General features: G+C 48.4%; 1 protein-coding gene across 1 annotated transcript; it reads right to left on the minus strand.

Moving 5' to 3' along the window:
- Positions 1 to 726: 726 nt before the first annotated feature.
- On the minus strand, positions 727 to 18,724 carry HPD (4-hydroxyphenylpyruvate dioxygenase). Its single transcript, XM_056821810.1, has 14 exons — positions 18,575 to 18,724; positions 18,368 to 18,394; positions 15,328 to 15,390; positions 14,720 to 14,824; positions 13,258 to 13,300; positions 12,220 to 12,302; positions 10,359 to 10,448; positions 9,544 to 9,647; positions 7,143 to 7,220; positions 4,698 to 4,860; positions 2,716 to 2,787; positions 2,215 to 2,337; positions 1,208 to 1,324; positions 727 to 1,071 (listed from the first exon to the last, which is right to left on the minus strand). Exons 1-14 carry the CDS (start codon positions 18,575 to 18,577, stop codon positions 955 to 957), a joined length of 1,188 nt encoding a protein of 395 aa, XP_056677788.1. The 5' UTR covers positions 18,578 to 18,724; the 3' UTR covers positions 727 to 954.
- Positions 18,725 to 19,255: the final 531 nt, after the last annotated feature.

Raw genomic sequence — 19,255 nt, forward strand, 5'->3', positions numbered from 1 at the left:
GAAAGATAAAGAAATAGGAAAAGAAAGACAGAAAGAAGAAAGAAAAGAGAGAAAGAAGGAAAGAAAGGAAAAAAGAAAAAGAAGGAAGAAAGTGAGAAAGTGAAAGAGAGAAAAAGAGAAATGGAGAAAGAAGGAAAGAAAGAAAGAGAGAGAGAAGGAAGGAAGAAAGACAGAGACATTATTATTATTGTTGTTTAGCCGGTTCAGTCTTATTCAGCTCTGTGCCTAGTTTGGGGTTTTCTTGTTAATGAGGCAGACTAAGCTTAGAGGTATGCCTGGAATAATCCCCTCCTCCCCAGGGCTGGTTGTTAAACTTTTACCAGCACCCCTCTGCATCTAGCCCCAGTTCTTGTGGACTTCAATATGCCTAGAATTATGTGGTTCTGGGATATAGATTGAGGCCAGGCTGGGTGAGGAAGGGAGGTTCTGGCTTCACTGGACAGCTCCTCCAGGGAGAGAGCTCCTTAGGGTGGGCTCTGAGGAGATGCCAGGCCCCTCCGTCCTCCCCTGGCTCTGCTGGCTGGCCTAGGGGCCATCCACTTTCCCTGAACCTCCATCCAGCTTGCCATGGCCCAGCCTGGTCCGAGCCTGACCTCTAGCGGTCCTGTGGCGCCCCTACACCGCCAGCCCTTTGCCATTTCGGACAGCGGGCCGGGCTGCTTATAGAGGGCTGGGGAGGCACGTTTGGACCCCGGCGCCAAATCCAGACTCAGTTCTCAGACATCCCATGGTCTGATGCACTTTATTATTTCCCCTGACCCCTGGCTGGCCCCGTGGGCTCCCGGGGGAGAGGCTGGGACCTGGGCCAGCCCCTCCCGGGTGCCTTCCAGCCTCCTGGGCCGTTTGGCCCCAATGGGCCTGTATCCATTCACAAGGAACTGGTGGGGCCTCACCCAAGGCCAGGCCTAGGGGCCACAGACAGCAGGAGGCAGGCCCTGCCCTCAGGGCCTCTCTCTACATGGCGAAGCCCAGGCCGTTGGGAGCCTGGTCCACGGTTGTGAGGTTGCCTCGATTGTTCTGCTCCTCCTCAATCGCCTTAAAGAGGGAGTTGAAGTTGCCAGCACCGAAGCCCTTTGGGGAGAGAGAAAGGAGGAGGGGAGTCAGCCAGGGGGAGTCCGAGGCCAGGCTGCCCTGCCCTGATGGCCTTGGCCTTGCACTTCCGGTTGGGTCCCTCCCCTTCCCCCTTCCCTCCCCTCCTCCTGGTCACCTGGTGGTTGTGGCGCTGGATCACCTCCAAGAAGACTGTGGGCCTGTCCTGGATGGGCTTGGTGAAAATCTGGAGCAAATAGCCTTTGTCATCATAATCCACCAGGATCTTCAATTCCTGCTCGGGGCAGAGAGGAGAATTGGGGCTGAAAGGCCTGATGGGAGCACTCCTCCCCATTCCCCTGGCCTCCCTCTGAGCCAGGGGGATGCTCTGCCAGCAATGGAATGAAGGGGCTCCTCGAAGGCGCATGTCCAGGCTTTCTGGCAGCAGCAACCTCCAGAGTCTTGCCCCCTGGGCATCAGGAGCCCCTAGAAGGCCCTCCCCAGGCCACAGAGTCAAAAAATGGGGTGGACCAATGGCGGGTGTTCTTGGAGACTGGTGGGGGTCCCCATGAAGCTGGTCTGGGCTCTAGACACAACCCTGGAGAAGTTTTTATTTCACTTCCCCAGGCTGTGGTTCCCCAATGGAACTCTAACATTTCTAACAGATATAAATCCGATGATTGCCTGGTTGAACCCCATCATTTAGAAAAGGAATGTAGAGAGGGAGGGATGGGATATGGGAATTTCGAGGGGATCTTGAGTGCCTTCTTATCTTCCTGGTAGAAGGTCCAGAGGGTCCTAGATCTAGAGCTGGAAATCAACCACCATAAATCTAGTCCCCTCATTTTACAGATAAAGAAACTGAGGTCCAGAGAGCTTAATATGACTTGCCCAAGGTCACACATCTAGCAAGTACAAGAGTCAATTAGAGTCAGTCCAGGGTTCTCTCTAGCATGCCACGATGCCTTATTCCAGGATAAGTTTCTTTCCCTTCCTGGTCCGGCCCTCTAGGGTGGCCTCTTCTCAGGAAAGGTTTCCTTTTCCCCTGTGGTCTCTCCAGGGGTGTTTCCTCCTCAGAACAGCAGTGCTGTTCCATTGGGCCCAGAAGTAAAAGTTGCCCATTATGTAGGCAGCAGGGGATGGTAGGAAGGGAACGAGACAGGGCAGGGGAAGAGAAGTACTGACCTCCAGCTTGTCTATGTTTTCCTTCACTTGGATCTTGGCCGACTTGAGCCCCTCCCGAAGCTGCTTGTAGTAGGTGGAGGGGACACTCAGGAACTCTGTGCCTCGAGCTCTCAGATGGGTAATCTGCCCAGAGAGAAGGTGAGATGAATCATTGGCCCCTCTCTCTCTCTCCTCTCTCCACACTTCTCTCTATTCCTCTGGGAGTGAGAAGGGAAGGTGGGCGAGGGACAGAGGAATGAGTCCACAAACAAAGTGGACCCACTCTTCCATCCCATGTTGGAAGCACCTAATTCTGACACTTGGGTCCTTTACCTGGAGCCCCAGGCATGCCCCTCAACCTGCCCCATCCTACCTCATATTCTTGGAGTCCCAGCTGCCTGGCCCATCGTTTTCATCCATTCCCACCAGCCACAAGGAAATTCCCATGTGCCCTGAAAGCCCTCTACAATCCCTCAGGAGGATTAATAGAGGGGAGACTAGGCTGGCTGGCTCCCCACTTACCGCAGAGATGATATCAGGGGTCGACAAGGCAATGTGCTGCACTCCAGCCCCGCCATAATAGTCCACGTATTCCTGGAAAGACAGGCAGGTAGCCAAAAAAAGATGGCAGGTCTGAAGTCAGAGCCATAACTAGGCTGAGGCAACCAGAGCTTTCCCCCAGAGGGGCCAACATCTAGAAGTGCATCCTTCCCCTCCATGTCGCTGAATCTCACCTTGTTGATCCCCACTCATCTGTTCTGTGGTGTAATACAACAGCCCCCCCCCCCCAACAGATTTCCTCTCCCACAGTTACTGAATCAACAGTTGGACTATCCTCTCCACCACCCTGACTGCTTTCTTCTAATCTCAGAAAGATATCTTAGCTATAGGTCTCTCTAGGTTGTAGCCTGTTGCAGATCTAAACCATAACACCCATAGCTAACATTCACATAGGACTTTATGGTTTGCATAGGGCTTTAACAGACATCTCATTTCAGCAGTCCTGTGAGAAGTCAAGACTAAGAGAAACATTAAACCCATTTCAGAGGTGAAGAAACTAAGGCTCAGTGACATGAAGGAACTGGTTCATAGCCACATAGTGAGCAAGTGTCAGATGTAGGATTTGAAAGCAGATCTTGGCTCTAAATCTCATCGCTGATTTGCTGTGTCCCAAACTACAAAACCTGCACCTTTTATACACCGAATAATCTGCTGGGGTCAGCTTCCAAAATTGCCCTTGGTCTTGTGCAAGGGATGGACCCCTCTGCTTGTTTTGTTTTGTTTTTACCCCTTACCTTCTTAGAATCAATATTAAGTATCAGTTCAGGGCTAGGCAACTTAACTAGGTTAAGTGACTTGCCCAAGATCACACAGCTAGGGAATGTCTGAAGTCATATTTGAACTCAGGACCTCCTGTTTCTAGGCCTGGCTCCTCATTCAAAGAGCCACCTCCTAACCCCAGCTCCTCTGCTTCTTAAATATTACTTACATTGATATGTCTTTAAGGTTTGTAAAGAGTTCACGGAATCCTAGCATCAACCTTGCAAATTACAATTACCCCCATTTAACAGATGAGAAACTGAGGCATAAAAAGACAAGATGGCAAAATTCAGAGATTGCTGAACTTAAGATTCAGGGAGATCTGAGGTGTGAAATCTATTTTAGAAGTCTGTCGTGTGACTCCCAGGCAATCACTGACTTTCTGAGCCTTAATTAATCAGCTAGCACTTACTAAGTGCTAGCAGTGTGTCAGGCACCATGCTAAATGCTGAGGATACACAGAAAGGGAAAAAACAGTCCCTGCTCTCAAGGTTCTTACATTCTAATGGAGGAGTACAAAAGGAGAGCAAAAAACCCCAAAACAAACAAACAAAAAAACCCCCCACATACATATATGGGATAAAATAGAGACAAGCAGCAGAGCGAAATAATCTCCAGGAGAGAACCCACCTCTAAGAGGGAACCTCAGGTTCCACACATCAGTAAAATGGGAACAAAAATGCCCAGAATGCCTCCTTGCAGGAGGAAGATTATACCCAGAAGCTCTTTGCAAACTTATAGTCCCATTTGAATGCTAACTCTTATTATTCTGAATAGGACTTTAAGACACTTAACCTTGTTGGGCTTCAGTTTGCTCATCTGTAAATGGATAACACAGCTAGTGGATAAAACATTGGGCTTGGATGGCTCAGGAAGACCTCAGTTCGAATCCTTCCTCAGAGCCTGAGAAAGTCACTTTAACCAGTCTGTGTGTCAGTCTTCCCATCTGTAAAAATGAAGGGGTTTGACTCAATGGTCTTGAAGTCCCTCCTAGCTGTAATTCTCAGGATCTTATCCTCAGAAAATGTCTGAGTCAGGATTTGAACACAGATCCACAGCTTGGTAGACTACATCACATTGCCTTCCTGTCCCTTGCACCTCCAGTCTGCTGCCTTGCTGGCTGACTCAAGGATGCTGCCCTTGGGATGGGGATGGGAAGCTGTGTGGGTGTTTCTGGGTACTACCTGGATCTGAGACTTCTTCCTGCCCATGGCAGGCTCATTGATGGGCATCTTAATGGTCTCTTCATAATTGGCCATCACGATGGATCGCAGGGAGCTGAATTCTGTGTGGACCTGCTTGTCGTCCACCGACCAGAAACGGTGAAACATGAGGTTCTTCGTGTACCTGGGAAAGGCGGGGAAGGAAGAGCGGGACAGCAGAACTCGGGTTCTAGTCCATCCAGGAAGTATTTATTGGAGAGGGACCAGGGGACTGACTAGCAATTTTAATGTCCAGGGAGAGAAGCCAACGATGGGTCCTCCATCAGCTTTAATGACAAAATCAGTTGGGGAGCAGGATGGGGCAGGGAGAGACCCTGGGATCTCTTCCCAGGCCAGGAAGATGGTGACCCTGAAGCAATCACCTCCCACGGTCTGGGCTGACACAAAACTGGTGCTGTGGAGACCCTTGCTGGGCAGGGCCAGACTGGGCGAGAGCTTACCTGGTGTGAGGCTCCCATCAATGAAAATGTGCCAGCTTCCTATTTCTAACTAATTATTCTTGCCAGCTAGGTGCTAAGCTCAAGGGTTTCCAAGCTGCTAAAGGATTGTAAGTGCTAGTATTGCCCACTAAATGAGTGTAAGTATAGGTGGAGTTCTCTAAATTTTAGGATCCTGTGGCAAAGGTCCAGTCACCCCACCCTAGTTAAGGCTCTAGGAGCTATTTATTGACCAGGCTCTGAACATCCTTAGATACTTAGAAGAAGATTTTTAGAGCAGAAAAGGTCAGAGCTGGGAGGAACCTTGAAACATAGAATTTAGAACTGGAGGGCTTTGGGTCAGGGAAAGTTGGAATGAGAAGAAGTTGTGGAAAGAGGAAGAGGAGAGCCTCATCTGCCCCAGCCAGATCACATCTGATGAGTATTATATTGTTCTGGGTGTCATAGTTCAGGAAGGACACTGACTAGCTGTAGAGTGGCCAGAGGTGGGCAATAAGATCAGTGAAGGACCAGTTTCTTCCACTATTCTTTATATCCATCTGCCCCCACTAGTTGCTACCTATGTGACCTTGGGCAAGTCACTTGACCTGCTTCTGTGAACCTGTTTCTTTATCTATAAAGGGGACTAGACTAGATGACCTCTGAGGTCCCATCTGGACCTAAATCTATAATTCTTTAGCTAACAGATGAGGAAGCTGAGGCCCCAGAGAGGTTACCTGAGTTACTCAAGTTTGTTGGAATCAATCAGTGGCACAGTGAGAATTTGAACCCAAGTCTCCGGATTTCAAATATACTCCTCCAGCTTACTGAGTGCCTCATCCCATAAACCCTCTCCAATTTGCCTCTTCATACTCCATTTTCCCATGACTCCTCAGCCCTGCATCCTTTGGGGTTATTCCCAGATTGTCTCCATGGGTGGATATGATCCATTTCCCCAACTAGGTCAAAAGCCTCCATCGGTAAAGATAATATCTTTCCTTCTGGCTGTCCTCCTAGAGGGTCTGAGCTACAGCTGTCTCTTGACAGTAGACTCTTATTTATTCTAGAGTTTGGCTGAGTGACTTCCTTTGGTCCTGCCATTTGTATTCTGGAGAATTATAAGAGGGACAGTTAATAGTTTTCATCTGATGAGAACAAGAGTCAGAAAAGGACTATAAGGGGGGCATCTGGGTAGCTCAGTGGATTGAGAGTCAGGCTTAGAGGTGGGAGGTCCTGGGTTCAAATCTGACCTCAGATGCTTCCCAGTTGTGTGACCCTGGACAAGTCACTTTACCCCCATTACCTAGCCCTTACCACTCTTTTGCCTTGGGACCAATACAAGTATTGATTCCAAGATGGAAGGTGAGGGTTAAAAAAAAAGACTATAAGAAGGAAAGAGGCCCAGATTAGAGGTTAGAGTTGGGCCAAGGTTCCTGAGAGACAGGGATTGTCCATGTCCAGGGACAAGGCCATGCACAGAGTAGTCACTCACTAATATTTGTTGAATGGAGGGATAAATAGAGTGGCAGATAGATGGGTGGGTGGGTAGTGGGAGAGGTGGAGAGGTGGGTGGATGGATAGATGGCTGAATGACTGGATAGATGGGTGGATGAGTGGATCACTGAACAGATGGATGAGCAGATGGATGGACCAAAGGAGGGATTTATAGATAGAAAGATGGAGAAGTAAATGGATGGCTAGATACATGGATGGGCAGATAGGTGGATGGGTAAATAGGTAGATGGAGAGATGGACAGAGAAGTGGACAGGTAGACAAACTGATGGCTAGATAGATAGATGGACAGGCAAAGAGGTAGATAAGTAGAGGAATGGATGGGTAGATGGATGGTTAGCCAGCACATTCTATTTTCTCTACTTAAAATTGGGACAAGATGGATGGGAACAAAGGTCAGAGTCCTGGGCCTCTGCAAAGAAGTTTGTTGCTATGGATGAGATGAAGTTAGGGGGCCCACCCCACTCAACTGCTCACCATTCTGCTACTGGCACCATCTCCTGGTCAGGCTGATTCCCCACGACATGGTCAATCATATTCAATTTGCAGTCTGGCCTAGAAGAAGGAAGCGATTCTAAGGAAAATGGGGGGAGGGGGGGACCCAGCCGCAGCCTTTGGCCCTGGAATGTCAGAGTTGGAAGGGACCTCAGAGACATTTGGTTCCATCTTTTCATTTGACCCATGGGGAAACTGAGGCCCAGATACTTCAGGTCAATGAGCATGTGTGAAACTGGACCTCCAGAGAGCTGTTCTTGCCTCCCTCACATGGTTCCACTTGGCTCCTGGACTGGAGCTTTCTTGTTTGGAGAGTGGATGAGTCTGTCTTCATCTCAGCCCCTCTATAGCTAGGCAACCCCAAAGCCTCCAACCATGCTTCATCCCATCCAATTGCCCAGTGAGACAGCAAGGCCTACATGGCACGGCCATCTTTTCTGCCACCCACTCTTCCACATCTACACCCACCTCCACCTCTGCTTTTAGCTTCTTGGCCTTGGGTGAGGTCAGTTCCCTTCCCTGGCCCATTTCCTCATCTATAAAACAAGGACATAGGACTAGATGGTCTCTGGGGTTCCTTCGAGCTGTAGACAGGATCCCAATGTGAAATGAGGCAGAATATGTTTGCCAAAGGCATTTGCCATTGCCATGGAGGAGAACGATCAGAGACTCAGCTGAAGAGGGAATCCTTCTAGAAGCTAGGTTCTTAGCCTTTTGGGGATGTGAGCTGGTCCCCTTGGGTGGGCTGGTGAAGTCAATGGATTTCTTTTTAGAGACATGTTTTAAATACATAAAATAAAACACATAGGATAACAATGGATGCCAGTTATAGTAAAATCGTCATCAGAATGAATTGGAAAACAGTATGGGGAAAAATCAGGTCTAGGTCAACATCTCACATCCTAGACCAAGATAAATTCAAAATGGATAAATGACTTAAATATAGGGAAAGAAATCATGAATAAATTAGGTGAATATTGAATAGTAGACTTGTCACATCTGTGGCAAAGAAAGGAATTTAAGACCAATGAAAAGATAGAGAACATGAAAAAATGCAAAATGAATGATTTTGAATACATCAAATTAAAAAGGATTTGTACAAACAAAACCAATGTAACCAAAATTAGAAGGAAAGCAACAAACTGGGAAAAAATCTCTATAACAAAACTCTCTGCAAAGCTTTAATTTCCCAAATACATAAGAAACTAAATTAAAGTTACAAAAAATCAAGCCATACCCCAATCAACAAATGGCCAAGGGATACGAATAGGCAGTTCTCAGATGAAGAAATCAAAACTATCAATAATCACATGAAGAAGTGTTTTAAATCCCTCCTGACTAGAGAAATGCAAATTAAAATAACTCTGAGGTACCACCTCACACCTATTAGACTGGACAATATGGCAGCAAAGGAAAATGATAAATGTTGGAGGGGATGTGGCAAAGTTGGGACACTAATACACTGCTGATGGAGTTGCAAATTAATCAAACCATTCTGGAAGGCAATTTGGAATTATGGGCAAGTGGCTTTAAAAGACTGCCTGCCCTTTGACCCAGCCATACCACTGCTGGGTTTGTACCCCAAAGAGATAATAAGGAAAAATAGAACAGCACTCTTTGTGGAGGCAAAAAGTTGGAAAATGAGGGGATGCCCTTCGATTGGGGAATGGTTGAACAAATTGTGATATCTGTTGGTGATGGAATACTATTGTGCTCAAAGGAATAATGAACTGGAGGGATTCCATGTGAACTGGAAAGACCTCCAGGAAGTGATGCAGAGTGAGAGGAGAAGAACCAGGAGAACACTGTACATAGAGACTGATACACTGTGGCACAATCAAATGTAATAGATTTCTCTACTAGCAGCAATGCAATGTTTCTGAGGGACTTATGAGAAAGATACTGTCCACATTCAGAGGAAGAATGGAGTAGAAATGCACTAGAAAAATATATGATCGATCACATGGTTTGATGGGGATATGACTGGAGTTTGGGCATTAAAAGATCACTCTATTGCAAATATGAATAACATGGAAATATGTTTTGAGCAATGATACATGTATAAACCAGTGGAATTGCTTGTCAGCTCCTGGAGGGGGGGAAAGAAGAGCAGGGGATTGGGGGGGGTTATGAATCATGTAACCATGGAAAAATATTCTAAATGAATAAATAATTTTGAAAACCCAAAACAATAAAATCCCCCCCTACACATACACACACATACAAAGAATGGGAAAATAAAGAAACAAGTTCACAGACCCCAGGTGAAGAACCTGTGATCCAGGGGAAACAACTACCCCTGCTGCCCACCTGGATGCTTTTTAAGGGAGAATCTTGACCCTGAAAGGGGTAGAGGCAGTGGGGGAAGAGGGGGGGTACTTACAGCTTAGAAAGCAAGGGGTCCTGGAAGAGAGGGGCTGAAAAGCCAGGCAGGAAGGGTCCGGTGTAATTCAATTTCTCCACCAGGGTGTGGGTGGTGTCTCCATACTGTGGGCACAAACCACACACTGGGTTTAAACCCTCTAAAAGAAGTGATTCTGCTTCCTCAGAAGCCCCTAGTCCCATACCACTTTGACCTGAGCTCTCCTTTCTCCTCTTGTTCCCGTTTTTGTTTTTTGAAACCTTTACCTTCTGCCTTAGAATCGATACTGTGTATTGGTTCCAAGACAGAAGAGTGGTAAGGGCTAGGCAATGGGAGTTAAGTGACTTGCCCAGGGTCACACAGCTAGGAAGTGCCTGAGGTCACATTTGAACTTCTGTCTCTAGGTCTGGCTCTCTATCCACTGAGCCACCTAGCTGTCCCTGACTATTTTACTTTTTTTCTGTAAATCCCACAGGGCCTGGCACATAGTAGGCACATTGTTGGTATTTAATTAATACTTGTTGATTAACTTCATTTAAGTGTTTGACTCTCTTGTTTCTCCAACTACTGAAGGATTATTAGTTTTGTCAGAACCCTCTAAATTTGTCACACTAGGGCAAAGCTCCAGTTGTCGTACCCTAGTTACAACTCTAAGTTGAGGTTGAGGTACTAGAATGGGGGTGAATGAGAAAGAATTTGGCTCCCAGTACCACCTCCCCACTATCCCAATGGACTGAGAACAACAGTAGGAGGAGAGGAGAAGGATTTCTGACCCAGAGTCATAGGGTGTAGGAAGGGTCTGATTGCTCAGTGAGCAGAGCTTGGCGTATACTCACCGTCTGCAGTACAGCAAACTTCACCCTTCCAAACTTGTCCTCTTCTATCCACGGCTCTTTCACAATGATTGCACCTCTTTCCCGGGCTTTCTGCATTGGGGATCATAAAGCTTATCTTGAGAAACTGGCTTCTTCTTGTCCTACTCTACAACCTGCTCTAGGACAACCCTGGGCAACTCATTCATGGTATGCCAAACACCATACCCAGAACAGTTTTCTTAGGCTTTCTTGGGCAGAACTGGGCCGCCATAACCCTGCCAGCCCGTGTTCTGAACCTCAACAGAAGCTCTCCAGGAAAAACGCCTTCTACCACTGACATATCTGAGATTGTTATCTGAGTCGTGTGGGTGAACTACTCTTCCAGGTTTTCTTAGCAGAGATAGTGAAGTGGTTTGCCATTTCCTTCTTCAGTCCTTTTGACAGATGGGGAAACCGAGGCAAATAGGGTTAAATGACTTGTCCAAGATCACACAGCTAGTTTGCCATTTCCTTCTCCAGCTCACTTGACAGATGGGGAAATGGAGGCAAACAAAGATAAGTGTCTTGCTCAGGGTCACACAGCTAGCTAGTAAGAGCCTGAGGCCAAGATTTGAACTTCGGTCTTCCTGATTTCAGTCCCAGAGATCTATCCACTGTGCTACCTAGCTGCCCCACTTGGAGATTACCTTCCATCTACTCTGAATATATCTTGTATGTACTGTACATAGTTTTTTGCATGCTACCTCCCTATTAAAGCTCCTTGAGGGCAGGGATGATATCTTTGCCTTTCTCTGTATCTCCAGGGCGTAACATATAGTTAGTACTTAATAATTGCTTGACCGGTGTGAGTGCAGAGGAGAATTAAGAGGTTGAGACTACGAGAAATCACATAGTCAGGCATGAGTCAGAGGCCAGAGTCCAGCCAAACTTGAACCTAACATTTTTCAGGCTCTAGGATGTGCTTATTCCCATTTTATAGAAAAAGAAACTGAGGATTAGGGAGTTTAAGTGATTTGCCCAGGGTCACACAACTAATATGGGTCAGAAGCCAGATTTGAACCCAGTCTTCCCAAGAAATCCAGTGCTCTCACTTCCTGTAACTATCATTCAGCACCTAATTGAATGAAGAGAGAACACTGGTTTTGAAATGGGACGATCTGGGTTCTATCACTACCTGTGGTTTCTGGGGTCTCAGCTTCTTCCTCTGTAAAATCAGAGGACGGGACTCAGTGGACCTCATGATTCTATAACTGCCCCATTCAAATTGCTCACCACCTCCAAGTGGGGGGAGGGAAGGGAAGGAAGGAGATGGTTTGGATCTTATAATTTTGGAAAACGTGTGTTAACATTTATTATTATGTGTAACCGGGAAAATAAAATATCTCTGAGTAAAAAAAGATTCTATCATTAGGGGCAGCTAGGTGGCATAGAGGATGGAGCATCAGATTAAAATTGGGAGGATCTGGATTTACATCTGACCTCGCACACTTCCTAGCTGTGTGACCCTGGATGAGTCACTTAAGCCCGTTTGCCTGGATGTTGCTTTTCTGTCTTATAGATGATACTAAGAAAGAAGGCAAGGATTAAAAAAAAAGATGAGATTAGTTATTTAATTTCTCTGGACTTTAGATGTAAACTGAGGCAGGAGATGGCATTTCTAACTCAGTGACCTTCTGAAGGGGGGCATGACAACCAATCAGTCTCCACCATTAAGTACTTTTTAATGTGTCCCACCTGGTAATAGTCCTAGAGATACAAAAGAAGGAGCTGACATTCCGATGGAAGAGGAAAGGGTCCAGAGAACAGCCTTGGTGCTCCCTGGAGTCTGAACTGGCCCATGGGAGATGAAAGGATCCCCATCTTCCCAACCTCCTCCACTCACCTGAACAATGTAGTCACAGTCTTCCACCTCAAAGGAGATGTCCTTCACCCCATCGCCATGTTTTACCAGGTGGTCACCCATCTCTGTGGGAGGAGAGGGAGAGAGCACCCAGAACCCTCTGGCCTGCTGATATGAGGCTTCTCCAGCCTTTAGCCTCCTCCCTGGACACTTGGTACACCCTCTGCCCTCTCCTATCCCTTATCCCCACCCCAAGGACTTGAGCCTTTTTTTTAACCCTTACCTTCTATCTTAGAATCAATACTCTGTATTGGTTCCAAGACAGAAGAGTGGTAAGGGCTTGGAAATGGGGCTCAAGTGATTTGTCCAGGGTCACACAGCTTGGAAGTGTCTGAGGTCAGATTTGAACCCAGGACCTCCCATCACCCAGATGCCCCCAACTCTAACCTTTTTTAAAAATTCTTTTATTTTTTACTTAAAAAACAAACAAACCCGATGGCAGCTGGGTAACTCAGTGGATTGAGAACCAGGCCTAGAGACTGGAAGTCCTGGGTTCAAATCTGATCTCAGATATTTCCCAGCTGTGTGACCCTGGGCAAGTCACTTAACCCCCATTGCCTAGCCCTTACCACTCTTCTGCCTTGCAACCATTACACAGTATAGATTCCAAGAGGGAAGGTGAGGGTGTAAAAACAAACAAAAAACCCAACCCAACCCTGAACATCTGTCTTGGAATCAATCTTAAATATCAGTTCCAAGGCGGAAATTGAGGTTAACTGACACACAACTAGGAAGTATCCAATATCAGATTTGAATCCATGACTTCCCCTCTCTAGGCCTGGCTCTCATCCACTGAGCCACCCAGCTGCCCCAACCCTGGGCTTTTTTTGTTGTTGTTGTTTTGGTAATCCTCACCTTCTGTCTTAGAACCAATTGGTTCTGAGGCAGAAGAATGGTAAGGGCTAGGCAATGGGGGTTAAGTGACTTGCCCAGGGTCACACAGCCAACCCTGGTCTTTTAAATACAGCTTCCAAGAAGAGCCCTTATTTGGAAGGCCCCAGGACAAGGGGATTCCCTCACCTTTGTTTCCTGGGTTGAGAGCAGAAGAGAAGATGAACACAATCTAGGCAAAAGAATAGAGAAAACAATGGTGAGGTTCCTTTGTTGGACCTCATCTTCTCTGGCTGCTAGGAGGGCATCAGAAAATGCAGATGGAGAGGAGGGTGTGCCCGGGCTGTGGGCAAACACGTGCCTCCACGTCCCCAAAGGTCGTCCGGAAGCTCTTCTCCCCTCTCGCTGACCTTCCCCCTGGGAGAGAAGACCTAGCCACCTGGGGTTGTCTTCACTGAGCACAAGTTATGTCTCCAGGTCAGCATCAGGCAGGCCTGGAGGGAGGAGAGGGAGCAGAGATGCAGGGGACCATGAGAAATGCCTCAGTCTCCAGGGATCTCCTGGTCTAGTGAGCCAAATTCAGCAAACGTTTACTAAGCACCGGAGTGTGCCAGGCACTGTGCGAGGCTCTAGAGAGAGAGATCAAAAAGAAAAAAGAAGACACCTGGCCCAGAAGGCATTGCCATTCTGGGATGGTCCTGGTCACGGTCATGGTGGTCATGGTCCTTCCTGGCGATGGATGGGAGGGCTGGAAAACCTCGAGCTTAGCCATGAAGGAAGCCAGGGATTCCCAAAATTCCCTCCACCGTACTGTGAGTGCATGATCAGAAACCCAAGTCCTGGAGGGTAAGTGAAGTAAATATACATGCAAAAGATATTCAAAGTAGCACAAAGTAATTTCAGAAAGGAAGTGGAATACAGGTAAACAAGGAAATCAGAAAAGCATGGTGGGAGGAGACAGCAGATTCCAAGACTTAGAAGTGAGGAGGAAGAGCACTCCAGACTTGGGGGACAGACAGCCTTGGTAAAGACACAGAAGTGGGCGATTAATTAAATGAATGTGTGCTAAGCATTGTGCTAGGTACTGGGGACACCCATATCATTCTGGGCACAGCTAGGAGGCACAGTGAATAGAAAATCAGACCTGGAGTCAGGAGGTCCTGGGTTCAAGTGTGACCTTAGGTACTTCCTAACTGTATGACCCTGGGCAAGTCACTTAACCCCAATTGCCTAGTCCTTGCCACTCTTCTGCCTTAGGATTGATACTAATGAAGAAGATAAGGATTTCGAAAAAGGTGACATTCTAGGCATGTTCCAAGATAAGGACATATAAGGTGCCAGGTCTGGAGTCTTTGTATCTCCAGTGCCAGCACACAGTAGGTGCTTAATAAATACTTGTTGATCAATTTGATTGCTTTACCCCCACTCCCTCATTTTACTTCTATTAGACTACTCGCCTACATTTCATAAGTCTTCCTTGTTTGCAAGGCAGTTCACATATAGTATCTTCACTTGAAGAACATTCTCTTAGGGAACGGAGGGAAACTGAGATCCTGAAAGGAGAGAGTCTTGGCCCAAGGTCACTCAGGGGAAGGGGGGAGGGACACCGCCAGGGATCCACAGCCTCTCCTGGCAGGCTAGAGACACTCACCTTGCCTTGTTTCACCACATGGGACGCCACCTCTCTGGAGCCAGTCTCCAGACCCCGGTAGGCCAATGGGGAGAAGCCCATTTTGTTACAGTAGAAAGAAGCTGCCTAGAGGAGGTACAAGGGGATCAGAGCTCAGGATCCAGGACCAGAGCATCCTGGGGCCAGGGCACACATCACAGGCTCCCACTAGGGAGACAACCAGAGACTTTCTTCTAGTATCCTTAACGGCCCCCACAGGCTGGAATTCTCCCATTACCCTGTTTGGGGTTCTTGGGCCCTAGTGGCCTGTGGATACTCTGGACGGGGCAGGGGGCAGTTCTGCCAGCTGACCCTGACCCTGGCAGATAAACTGCCCAACCCTGGGCCCAATTGCATAAGGTCTTTGCCTCCCCCACGGGTTCAAATACCAGCCTGGCTATCTCCACGTGCCTGATCCTCCCCTCCTAGGAACCTATCAGGAGTCTAGGTGGAGCCATGCCCCTTGCTCTAGGGACCAAGGTAGACCCCCTCCTTGCCCTCCGCCCTTCTCTCCCCTTCCAAGCTCTCCGCCTGCTTGCTCCCTTTTTCTTGGGGGTGGGACACCCACACTCCCTCATACACATACACACCTGTTTGGCATTTCCAACCCAGAAGGTGATTGAGTGGAAGTGAAGAAACCGGCCTCCAGGGGGCTGTGTGGGAATAAGGACAGAGGGATGGAATTCAGGAAGCCTGTAGGTCTCCGGACCCCTAGAAGGGGCACCTCACCCTTGGCAGGGTGGCATAGGAGAGAGCTAGAAGGGATCCCCAAGAGCGACCAACTCAACCCTCTCCTTCTTAGAAGTGAAAGCCTGGATTCAGAGACAGCAGTGGCAGTTAGGTGGCCCACTAGTTAGTAAACACTGGACTTGGAGGGAGGAAGACCCAGTTCAAAATCTGTCTTTGGGCATTTACTGGTGGTGTGACCCTGGGTAAGTCTCTCTCTCTCTTTTTCTCTCTCTCTTTCTTTCTTGCTGCTCCCTCTCTCCCTTCCTTCCTCCCTCCCTCTCTTCCCCCCCCTCTCCCTCTCTCCTCTCTCCCTCTCTCCCTCTTCCCTCCTCTCCTCCCTCTTCTCCTCTCTTCCCTCTCCCTCTTTCCTCTCTCTCTCCCTCTCCCTCTTCCTCTCTCTCCCTCTCCCTCTTCCATCTCTCTCTCTCACCTCCCTCTTCTCTCTTCTCTCTCTCCCTCTCTCCTCTTCTCCTTCTCTCTCCTCTCTCTCCTACTCTCTCTCTCTCTCTCTTCTCTCTCTCTCTCTCTCTCTCTCTCTCTCTCCTTCCTCTCTCCTCTCACTCCTCTCCTTCTCTCTCTCCTTCTCTCTCTCTCTCTCTCTCTCTCTCCTCTCTCTCCTCCCTCTCCTCTCTTCTCTCCTCTCTCTCTCTCCTCTCTCTCTCCTCTCTCTCCTCTCCCTCCCTCCTCTCCCTCTTCTCTCCTCTCCCTCTCTCCTCTCTCTTCCCTCTCCTCCTCTCTCCTCTCCCTCTCTTCCCTCTCTCCTCTCTCTCTCCTCTCTCCTCTCTCTCCTTCTCTCTCTCTCCTCTCTCCTCTTCTCTCTCTCCCTCTCTCTTCCCTCTCTCCCTCTCTCTCCCTCCTTCCCTCTCTCTCTCTCTCTCCTCTCTCTCCTCTCTCCTCTTCTCTCTCTCCTCTCCTCTTCTCTTTCTCCTCTCTCTCTCTCCTCTCCCTCCTCTCTCTCCCTTCTTCTCCTCTCCTTCTCTCCTCTCTCTCCTTCTCCCTCTCCCTCTCTCTCTCTCTCTCTCTCTTCTCTCCTCTCCTTCTCTCCTCTCTCCCTCTCTCTTCTCCTTCCTCTCTCTCCCTCTCTTCCCTCTCCCTCTTCTCTCTCTCTCCCTCTCTCTCTCTTCTCTCCTTCTCTCTCCTCTCTCTTCTCTCTCTCTTCTCTCCTCCCTTCTCCTCTCTTCTCTCTCTCTTCTCTCTTCCTTGTCTCTTTTTCTCTCTCTCTCTCTTCCTCTTCTCTTCTCTCTCTTCTTGCTCTCCTCTTCTCGCCTCTCTGAAATCTGTAAAATGGATATAATAGCAATGTCCATCTTCCAAGGTTGTTGTAAAGATCACAAATGAAATAATATCATTTACGCCCTTTGCCACCCTTAAAGTGCTCTGTAGTGGCCGCTTTTATCATTAAGTGCTTTTGCCAGGTTCTAGTGAGTTGATGGAAGGGCCTGACCTTTATACCTGTTCCCTGCTGGGAGTGCAGCTGGGCAGCCTGCTTTTCGGGGCCAGGGCAGGAAAGATTAGGACCAGAGCTGGGCATATTATGCACCCTAGAACCAGGGGAGTCAGGACTCCAAGGGCAGACATCCCAAGGTAAAGGGGGACCCCATTCTAGAGATGCTTTAAAAGGTCTGGAGAAGAAAACACACACCTGGGAGTCTGGAATGATCTGGGTATGAATCTGGTCTCAGAGAAACATTTATTTTTTAAATCTTTAACTTCCTTAGAAGAATCACTACTATGTATTGGTGCTAAGGCAAAAGAGTGGTAAGGGCTAGGCAGTGGGGGTGAAGTGACTTGTCCAGGGTCACCGAGCTAGCTTTCAGAAACATATTAGCTAGGTGCCTTTGGGCAATTCATTTCCCTTTATTATCTGTCAAACAGAGAGCCCTGTTTTGAGGCTCAAAGGACCTATGTCCTGGGAAAGCCTTAAAGCCCCAGGGAAATGGAGGTTTTTATGAGACTCCCATAATTCTCTTTCTCTGATTCTGTCAGATCAGAAAATGACACCCTGGCCAAATGGGCAGCCTAACCAGGGCCAGGCAGAGAGAGAGGCCAGCATCTTCTTTGGAAAGCACCTCTCCCTCACCACCACCTCCGCCTCCCTGAAGGCAGTGTGAAATGATCATAATTTGCATGTCTCCTATGAAGTACAGAGTTCAATTATGATCACCCCCATTCTACAGAGGAGGAAATCAAGGCCCCCAAGGGAGGAAGTGACTTCCTTAAGATCACTCAGCCACCACTGGAGTACGATTTGAACCCTGGTCTTCTTGACTCAAATTCCAATGCCCAATAATCTGCTGAACTGTACCATCCCATCCCTCCACACAGAATAGCCAGGGACGATTAGAGTTAGATGTTCCAAAGGACATCCTCAAAGTGAAGATTATGAGATGATGAAGTCTATTGGTCAGGGACGCTGGACAAGGTTTTAGGAAAAAAGAAATCCATTTTCTAGGGGGATGGGGGCAGGAAGATTCTGCCCAGAGGTGGGCATGAACTCGAGGCTCCCCACAGAAGAGGTAACAGGTGATCCTAGATAAGGCATTCGATTTGGAGTCAGAAGGCTTAAATTCAAATCCTGCTGCTTATTCTCTGAATGACTTTAGCTCCTCTCTGGGCCTTCATTTCTTCATCTCTAAAAGAAGGGCACAGACTAGAGGGCTTGAAGAGTTATCATTCTTAGTCCTCTAGTTTGTTGGGGTCCTGCCATCCCCGTCCCCATCTGGGGGGCCCTTAGGGACTCCCTTGTTCCCCATCTTCCCTGTTCACAAGGACACCAGACAGAGCTCCGGCGTTGTGACCACAGACATTACAGAGTTCTGCCAAGCTGGCTGGTGGGTGAAATGCCCTTCGTGGCTCATCACCCATGACATCCCCTTCCCACCATTCCCAGCCCTTGCTTACCTTCTCTCCTCGGTCTGTGTAAGTTGTCTAAGAAGAGAGAAACAATCAGTCAGACCTGGTAGCCTCCCCCCAATGCCCACTCCCAATCCCACCACCGGGAGCTGGGAACAACCAATGGAGCCATCATGGGGCTCTAGGGAGAGAGGAAGGGGATGCCCACGGCTCGTTGGCCCCCTCAGGCCTCTGGCAGCCCGTTGAGGCACTTACCATGATGGGAGAGCTCAGGAGGCTGGAGCAGGGGTGGCTCTGTTTGTCAGTGTACACCAGGACTCTCCCCTCCCAGACACTCAGGCTGAAGTGGCAGCCTGAGGTGTTTTAAGCAGAGCGGGCCCCTCCCGGGTCCGCCCCCCCCATCCACCCAGTGCAGTTAGATTTGGACTGCATGTCAAAGCCCCAAGGTCCAGGGACAGCTGTCGTCATTTGCAGAGCCCTGCACTGGGAGCCTGGCTTGGCAGCAGAAGAAAAGAATAGCTGGGACTGGAAGAATCAGCTGGGCAAGCCCCAGGCAGCTGGAAATGATTGGATCCAGGACCTCAGTTCAGGCCTATGTCCCTGTGAGCACCTAATGCAGATTACTGTGGCTGGGGGAGCTGACACCCCGCTTCCACCCCCAGTCTCTTTTCTCCTCCTCTTCCCCACTCCCAAACAGCTTTCAAATGCTATCTCATTTGATCCTTAATGAACGCCAACAAGTTGAAACTATTTTACCTACTTTACAGTTAAGAAAATGGAGGCAGGGGGGCAGCTGGGTGGCTCAGTGGATTGAGAGTCAGGCCTAGAGATGGGAGGTCCTAGGTTCAAATCTGGCCTCAGACACTTCCTGGCTGTGTGACCCTGGGCAAGTCACTTGACTCCCATTGCCTAGCCTTTACCACTCTTCTGCCTTGG

This window comes from Monodelphis domestica, chromosome 3 (genome assembly GCF_027887165.1).
Source record: "Monodelphis domestica isolate mMonDom1 chromosome 3, mMonDom1.pri, whole genome shotgun sequence".
NCBI lineage: Eukaryota > Metazoa > Chordata > Mammalia > Didelphimorphia > Didelphidae > Monodelphis > Monodelphis domestica.

Bases quoted from the DNA above. Each gene is read 5' to 3' on its own strand.
- HPD (XM_056821810.1), bottom strand. The intron at 13,301-14,719 runs GTGAGTGTCTCT...TCTTTTGCCTAG, and splicing joins ATGTGGTGAAACAAGGCAAG to ATTGTGTTCATCTTCTCTTC. The intron at 1,325-2,214 runs GTCAGTACTTCT...TGCCCCGAGCAG, and splicing joins AAAACATAGACAAGCTGGAG to GAATTGAAGATCCTGGTGGA.